Consider the following 8,985-nt stretch of genomic DNA (forward strand, 5'->3'; position numbering starts at 1 on the left):
ATTAAAATTAAAAAAGTATATAATTATTTAATTAAAATTTAGCTAAAATTTAACGAGCCAGACCTAAATACTCTAGGTAACCTAAAAAGCGGTGCCACTTTTCCAAAACTTTCAAGTTTCAACGCAACAGTGGGTTAACTTTCCCTCCTTAAAAAGATCTCCGCTTGCCAAAAGTCGCATATATTTACTTGCCATGTTTACTGCCTTTTGGCGCCAAATCGTGAAAAGAAAGCAATCAAAAGCAGAAAAGACCGGGAATTGAACACAGTAAAAACCTTTCGCGCTAAATTTTGATTGTGGTACAAAACCCAAATCCCTTCATATCCCATCACTTCTCTATCTCTCTTCCTCGCTTCTCCCATACAGAGAAGCTCAAACTCTGCTTTTTCCTCTTTCGCTATTTCGCATTTTCTCATATCAGATTAGCCATTTCTCTGCCTCCCAAATCCTCAGCAACCCTCTATCGTTGATCCCAAGTCATGGAGGTTAAGCCCATGAATGAAATCGACGATATCATTCGGAATCCGGGCTTCCTGCCCCCGCCCGTAACCGTGAAGCGCACAGTTACCAGCACCGGCGCTCGGATTACGACCCAGATCAAGGCAGACGACTCCGAGGACTCTGAGGAAGCGAAACCGCTTATTGGGTGCGAGCCCGAGAGCGGAGTGAATGCTCTTGTGAGTGAAAATGTGCGCTCAGATTGTCAAAACGGCTCAGTGAAAGAAGAGGTCAATGTTAAGATGTCGCTTGGCGAATCTCTTAAGGAGATGAATACGAATGTGATGTCTGAGGAGGAGTGTCTGCGAACCCAGATTAACGAAGAGCAGCCTAAGGAACCAGAAGTGGTCAGAGTCAAGGAGGAGCCTGACGGGCGCTCGGATTGTCCAGACGGCTTGGTAAAAGAAGAGGTTAAGGCCTCGACGAGAATGTCGTTTGACGAGTTTCTTAAGGTGACGAAAACGAAGGTGATGTCTGAGGAGGAGTGTCTGAGAACACAAATTAACGAAGAGCAGCCTAAGAAACCAGAAGTGGTGAGAGTCAAGGAGGAGCCTGATGGGCACTCAGATTGTCCAGACGGCTTGGTAAAAGACGAGGTTAAGGCCTCGACGAGAATGTCGTTTGATGAGTTTCTTAAGGTGACGAATACGAAGGTGATGTCTGAGGAGGAGTGTCTGAGAACCCAGATTAAAGAAGAGCAGCCTAGGGAGGTGCTCAGAGTCAAGCAGGAGCCTAATGGGGTTGAGGACAAGCGTCTCGTGAGGGAAAATGTGCGCACAGATTGTCCAGACGGCTGGGTAAAATACGAGGTTAATGCCTCGAAGAGAATGTCGTTTGACGAGTTTCTTAAGGCAACAGATACAAAGGCGATATCCGGGGAGGAGTTGCTGACAACCCCGGTCAACGTAGAGCGGCCTAAGGAACCAGAAGCAATTAAAGTCAAGGAAGAACCTGATGTGGGTTTTGAGGGTAATCGGCCATCGGTACCCGAAAAGTTGGTCAGCGGCATGTCCTCTCAAGAGGGGCTTTTGTTAGCGCGTTACACTAAGTCTGATGGTGAATCTGCCATTTCACACGAGAAAAAGTTGGAGCCTAAAGATTCAGAGAAAGCCGAGTCGCCTAATGGGTCTAGGCCTAATGTTAGAGTGAAAGAGGAACCTGCTTTGGGGGCTGAGAAGAAGGTATGTGTGAAAGAACAGTCGGTTGGTTCTAACTTTTCTTCCGTGAAGAAAGAAATAAACGAAGATCGAAGGATTAGTTCAGGCTTGGTCCAGGATGGGGATTTTCCGGAGGAGCCAGATTGGTTTCTGGTGGGAAGGACGATTGTCACTGCACTTTCGACCACAAAAGGAAGGAAATTGGCTGACAATGAGATTGTTGATTTCACATTTCCCTCCCCACATTGGAGACATAATGCTCAGTGGATTGTTCGCTTTTCTACCAAACGGTTCGGAGAGGTATACTTAATTGGTTTGCAGTTTTCTTGTGTTGTACAAGCCTTGTCTTTTCCCCGGAGAAATTTGATATATGATTTAATTTGATGTGATTTTGATTTGTTTAGATTTTTGGGTATGTGGTTATTTAATTTAGAGAGATGAGTTATATCTTTTTTTTTGGTTAAATTTTAGATTGGTCGGCTTCCAATGGAGTGGGCAAAATGTGTTATTCCGCTTGTAAATGGTTCTAAGGTTAAAATTCTTGGACGATGTGTAGCTGCACCATCAAACCTTTCCATGATGCAAGAAATCCTGTTGTATGTAAGGTAAAGTTCTAATTTTTGCCCTCTTAATGCTGCTCTTTAATTGATCCTCCTGTTCACATGCTAAACAATGAAAAATAACTGAACAGTAGATATTAATAGTTTTCTCTTTTCTTTGCTGTTGTGGTGAAAACAAACATTTCATAGTCGATGAATCGGACTGGTTTGGAGTTTGCAAGCTTTCATAATCACCATCTCATTATGGGATCGTTTTGGTCTAATTGAAACTGATTAATTACATGTATGGCAGCTTTTATATTCATCGTTCAATATTCACGGAGTGTGACAAGTCTTCGTGGAGGCTAGACGCTTCCTATAGCATTGATTCTACACTTTATCCTCTTCTCACTCTGTTCGAATTGCTGAAAATTAATCCATATCAGAAGGCACTCTCTCTCTCTCTCTCTCTCTCTCTCTCTCTCTCTCTCTCTCTCTCTCTCTCTCTCTCTCTCTTGTTTATATTGAAATTCTATATAAGCACACGTCTTGTGATGACATTTATATTCTCTATCTTAAGTCTTTTATGTTTCGTTCACACTGTGTTTTGCTTCAATCAGGCTGAGTTTACCCCTGAGGACCTTCATTCTCGGAAACGTGTGCTAAATCTAGAAGTATGTATGACTTCTGTCGTCTTTTTTATTTATTTGTTATTTATTTTTATGTATCTAGTGATTTTCAATATCTCAACTGCTCGAGTAAATAAAAGTAAGTGGATAGTTTTTTATTGATCCTTTTGGATTGCTTAGTTGGCTTAACAGGCATTTTTATTTGATCTTAATTGAACTTTTCTAGTGTCAACAACTCTATGCTTTTGAGGCCTACTTGGATGCCCATGAAAATAGAATTTGGTTATTTACATCAAGACAACCGATAGCTACTGGAATATCATGAATTTCTAGAGTTAGCTGCATACCATAATTGGTGCCACTCAAGATGCCAAACTCATTTGTTTAATTGCTATGTAAAAATTCAATGAAGCAGTTAAATTTCCATTATATAACTGAATATATATGCCCTTATATGTTGCACATTTTCATATGCATTAATTTTCTGGACTTTTAACAATTCCGCGCATATAGACATGCACTGATACATATAGATTGACAGAAAAGGATAACATGTAATGTCTCAGGAGTGAAGACATGCACAGGTCTAAAAGTGATACTTTTTGTTTATTGGAACAGGGTGATTCAGAAGAAGCTGCATCGACCTTGCCTATTCTGAAGCGAAGAAAGGGTTGTCAACAGTATACAGAACAAACCAATGATGAACAAGCTGTCACGGAGTCATCTCTGAATAAACTTGTGGGGGCAGTAGAAGTGTATAACTTGGAGGTAGAGCAATTTGAATGTTTATCACCTATCTTCAGAATTTGGAGCAAGTTTGGTATGGGAAGTCACCAAGTTGCCTCTTTTGATTCCTCTCTTGTAATTCTTTAGGAGATGGAACCCCCATATACACTCATGTGTGAGCTTAGGCCGTACCAGAAACAAGCACTATACTGGATGTCAGAATTAGAAAAGGGAATTGATGTTGAGAAAGCAGCAAAAACTCTTCATCCATGCTGGGCAGCATATCGTATATGCGATCGGTATGTAGCATCTTGTAGATTTTGAAAATTGAAAAAAAGAGAGAAGAAATGAAAAGGAAGTTTGTTTTATCAACTAATAACATAGCCACTTGATTAAGTAAAAAAGCTATTATCTAACTTGACCTAACATTCTGTTTTGCAGGCGGGCTTCCTCTATTTATGTCAACAATTTCTCAGGGGAAGCAACTACTAAATTTCCAACTGCAACACAGATGGCAAGAGGAGGAGTGAGTTCTCTACTATCTCTTTATTTGTACTTCAACACGGATTTCTTTTATACGTTGCCGTTATGACCAGTTTCATATTTCCTTGTGTGTTGGGTTGGTTGTATGTCAACATTGTCTGCATGCTTTATTTCTAACATAATGAAGTATTCTATGCTTTAGATATTAGCAGATGCAATGGGGCTTGGAAAGACTGTAATGACAATCGGTCTAATACTTGCAAGACCAGGAAGAGGATGCCCTGCTAATGGCACTAAAGTTGCAGATACTACTGAAATTACGAAGAAGACAAAGAAAGATTGTCATATGAACACCTCATTGAAAGGAAATGGTGGCACTCTTATTGTTTGTCCCATGGCATTGTTAGGGCAATGGAAGGTGAATATCCTTTCTCTTATGCTAATAAGTTAAAGGATAGCCATGAGTTGACAAAACCCAAGTAATTTCAAAACTCACTTTTTGGATTTATGATTTGAGTCGATCAGTGATGCCACAGGCTGAAGAGAAAAAGAAATGCTTATACTTTAGTAATTACTGGTACTTCGAACATTAAATTCTGAAATGCTACCACTTTTATCTACTTCCTTAGATGTCTTATATCACACTGGTAAAAATTCCAGGATGAGCTTGAAACCCACTCGAAGCCAGAAACTTTATCAATTTTTGTTCACTATGGTGGGGGCAGAACAAATGACCCAAAGGTCATGGCAGAATACGACGTGGTCTTGACAACATATGGAGTACTATCTGCCGCTTATAAAAATGTAAGGAAATACTCTCTTCCATTTGCCAATTGCTTCATTTGCACACCCATAAAATCCATCTACTAGAACCCTTGTAGCCTTAATATTCATTTATCTTTCACTTTTCTCTTTTATCTTTTAAAGGGAACTTTGTAATTCTGATACAGGATGCAGAGAACAGCGTCTTCCACAGGGTCAGTTGGTATAGGGTGGTTCTAGATGAAGCTCATACCATAAAATCTTGGAAGACTCAAGGTGCTCAGGCTGCCTTTACATTGTCGTCACACTGCAGGTGGTGTCTAACGGGAACCCCTCTTCAGGTTTGCATTGTTTATATGTTTATGTGCACTGTTTGTGAGATAAAATCATAATTGCATGGGCATGTGGAGTCCCTGAAGGATATTATACGATTTGCTTTGCTTTTTCTTTATTCTACAAATATCCTGTGCGTTTTTATCCATCTTTCAACTAATAGCCCACATCTAAATAAGGTAGCTTTGAAGTTCAGGAAGAGGGAATACTCACCGGAATATCATCCTATAATTTAATGAAATCTCTGTCATCACTTGCTGCAGAATAATTTGGAAGACCTCTACAGCCTTATATGCTTCTTACATGTTGAACCATGGTGCAATTGGGCTTGGTAGGATAAAACTTGTTCAATATGAACTTTTCAGGCGTCACTTTTTTGTTCTTGTAATGGGTTATAAAACTTCAATAGTTTAAGCTTGCTAGAATGCGTTATTAGCTGATCATTTTCGTTTTCTAATTCTTAATATAGGTGGAACAAATTGATTCAAAGGCCTTATGAGAATGGTGATCTAAGAGGGCTGAGACTGGTCAAAGCTATATTGAGGCCATTGATGCTGAGAAGGACAAAGGAAACAAAGGATAAAGAAGGAAGGTGATAACTATTATAGTTTCTCAGATCCTTTCAAGCTGCTCTTCTCCTCCTTTCTATCATTTTATCGTTTGCAAACTTTGTCAGCATTATAACTTTTGGTCCTTTTGGTTTTAGGCCAATTCTCGTTCTACCTCCAACTGACATTCAAATCATTGAGTGTGAACAGTCAGAAGCCGAACATGACTTTTATGATGCGCTTTTTAAGAGATCTAAAGTAAGTTTCTCTTGGTTACTTTTGTTTATTATTCTGCATTCTAAGTACTTAGAATTGCTTTCAGTGTATTGTTTATCAATGAAGAAGCTTACAATCTTCTATGAAAACAGGTCCAATTTGACCAGTTTGTTGCACAAGGCAAGGTTCTTCACAACTTTGCATCAATCCTTGAGCTACTGCTTCGATTGAGGCAATGCTGCAACCACCCGTATCTTGTTATGAGGTGTGGAAAATATTGGAAATGCCATGAGCTAATTTGTCATGAATTTCATTTTACCACATTCTTTCGACCTTTTCGTTTCGAATAATTCTTGGTCTGAACATATGCAGTCGTGCTGGTTCCCAAAAGTATGCAGACCTGAACAAGCTTGCAAGAAGGTTCCTCGAAATCAATCCTGATTCTTCCACTACAAAGCAGATTGGCCCAACCCATGCATACATTGAAGAGGTTGTTGACGGTATCCGGAAGGGCGAAAACACAGAGTGCCCCATATGCATGGAGTATGCTGACGACCCTGTTCTCACTCCATGCGCGCATAGGATGTGTAGAGAGTGTCTCCTCTCAAGCTGGCGGACCCCAACAACTGGGCTATGCCCAATTTGCCGGCAATTACTCAAAAAGACCGACCTCATAACATGCCCAACAGAAAACCAGTTCTGGGTTGATGTTGACACGAACTGGAAGGAGTCTTCGAAGGTTTCAAAACTCTTTGACTGCTTGGAACGTATTCGCCGGTCAGGTTCTGGTGAAAAGAGCATTGTTTTCAGCCAGTGGACTTCGTTTTTTGATCTCCTTGAGATCCCCTTGAAGAGGAGAGGTATCGGCTTCTTAAGGTTTGATGGAAAGCTTGCGCAGAAGCAGAGGGAGTGTGTCCTGAAGGAGTTTAGCGAGACCAAGGAGAAAATGGTAAACACCATTTTCCAACTACAATTTTCACACTCTCTTCTGCTTTTGCTGATCATATTCATATGTTTCTTTGACATTTCAGGTATTGCTGATGTCTTTGAAAGCTGGTGGTGTTGGCTTGAATCTAACTGCAGCCTCTAATGTCTTCTTAATGGTACATTCTCAGCCATGTTTCTCTGACAGTTGTTCTTTCTGTTTTCTTTTTCTCAAAAATACAATAATCTCTATCCTTCATGTTGTAGGATCCATGGTGGAATCCTGCCGTTGAAGAGCAAGCAATCATGCGAATTCATCGTATTGGGCAAAAGCGAACGGTGCGTGTCAGAAGATTCATTGTTAAGGTAAGTTTTACTCATTCATTTTTCCGCTTCAAGCTGTCCAGAATTGATCCAATCAAAGCCTTCCCGGCGAGGTCAAAGTTTGAATTTTATTTTTCATATGGTCGAAGTTTTTGGTCACTGTTGAAACGGCATTGACGTGGACAATGTGATAGGACACGGTGGAGGAAAGAATGCAACAAGTCCAGGCACGTAAGCAGCACATGATTTCTGGGGCCCTCACCGATCAGGAGGTTCGGACGGCTAGGATTGAGGAGCTCAAAATGCTTTTCCGATGAAATTGCATGATTAAATTTATTTTGACGAGAGGGGCATGCATGCTTTGGAGGGTTTTTTTGTATGGGTCCGAAGATGCCCAATTTTGTAAATTCTGGCATTGTGAATGGTAATTTGGTGCTCTCCGTCGACAATGATTGCCATGTAGAGCACAATAGAGAGAATATACCGGGGGGTAGCCACAGGAAAAGTTGAAAATATATGAATATACTGAAAATGACGCTTCTATCCTTGAGTCCTTGACCAAAGAACGGTGCAAAAGTTCCCAACAACACGACAATAGAGATAATAACAAATGTGGGCCAAACACGTGTCAATCATATCTTGGTTTTCCAAGGTCGAGGATTGACCACGTAATTGGGGCCTCAGCCGTTAGATCATAAGTTGTTTCGGCTTCACCAAATCTAGGCCGCGGTTTTGCGTAGGTTTAAAATGGCAAAGGTTAATGTTATAACGTCCGTTTGAAGCGTAAAGGGTCAAAACCTGGTGGCATGTGAAGGTTACAACTTAACAACATCAGCATATGTCCCCACCGTTTCAGTTGGGGTGGGGTCCGTTACAGGAAGCGTCAAAAACGCATCCACTCAGGCTTTGACTGTGATGCTACCCGTTGCCTTTCTGTTTTGGAAAAAGTTTTTTTTTGCTTCCAAAGCTCCTCGATCGGCTTCAACGGGGGTTTTCCTTCGGCTCGGCTACGTAACAATGAATTAAGCCATTTTAATGGTGTTGATGAAACAAGGGAAACAGAAGGGGGAAATTGAAATTGTTCTATGAAAATGAAATGGTCTAATTTTTGCGGCTCAAAGTTTATAAATTGTACGTAGATGATCATAGAATTAAGAATAAAGGGTGATTTGGTGCAAAGGTGAGCATGGTATAAGAATCAGAAAAAGGAAATCCCAAACAGGGTTTTTATGTGCAATGGCTAATGGTCACGTGGTTGAAAGAATGTTATGATGCCACTGTTAATATGACACTTGTGATAGACAAAATATTACTGATAACGTTTCACAAATCTATGGTAGGTTCTACTATATATTAAAAAAAAAAAAAAAAGTAACTATTTACTTTATTGGGTAAAATTTGATTCAAGTAAATAATATCCAACAAAGACAGTTAATTGGTCTTGCAGTTTAATGATGTTTCCATTCTCTTCCAACAAAGAAACGTGGGCTGTCTTACTATAAGAACAGGATGTATGAGGGTAAATGATTTTCTATTTTACTTGTTGAACTTCAATTATAGCTCAACTACTATTACTGCGAGACTCATGAAGATTCGCCTGTACACAAAGAGGAAGGAATAAATAATAATAATAATAATAATAAATAATGAACTTTCATATTACTAATATTAGAGTGAGATTGTAGGTAGGTCCAAGACCTAGTAGATGGCTACATAATTTGTAAGTAAGAAAAATAAGAAGACAAAAGAGCTATAATTTGGTATAATGTAATTCTCTATACAAGCCATTCATTTATAATAAACAACCACAATTATACCACTTTATGATCCTAGCAAAAAGAAATTT

At 39.8% G+C, this 8,985-nt stretch overlaps 1 protein-coding gene across 1 annotated transcript; it reads left to right on the forward strand.

The window, feature by feature from the left end:
- Positions 1–341: 341 nt before the first annotated feature.
- Positions 342–7,686, forward strand: LOC133874187 (DNA repair protein RAD5B). Its single transcript, XM_062312043.1, has 18 exons — positions 342–1,955; positions 2,127–2,260; positions 2,508–2,643; positions 2,815–2,868; positions 3,442–3,591; positions 3,697–3,848; positions 3,991–4,075; positions 4,235–4,450; positions 4,693–4,836; positions 4,983–5,135; positions 5,391–5,458; positions 5,597–5,719; positions 5,834–5,933; positions 6,044–6,156; positions 6,264–6,840; positions 6,923–6,994; positions 7,083–7,181; positions 7,334–7,686. The coding sequence occupies exons 1-18, from the start codon at positions 480–482 to the stop codon at positions 7,454–7,456; spliced, it is 3,975 nt and encodes a 1,324-aa protein (XP_062168027.1). The 5' UTR covers positions 342–479; the 3' UTR covers positions 7,457–7,686.
- Positions 7,687–8,985: the final 1,299 nt, after the last annotated feature.

Source organism: Alnus glutinosa, chromosome 1, assembly GCF_958979055.1.
Source record: "Alnus glutinosa chromosome 1, dhAlnGlut1.1, whole genome shotgun sequence".
NCBI lineage: Eukaryota > Viridiplantae > Streptophyta > Magnoliopsida > Fagales > Betulaceae > Alnus > Alnus glutinosa.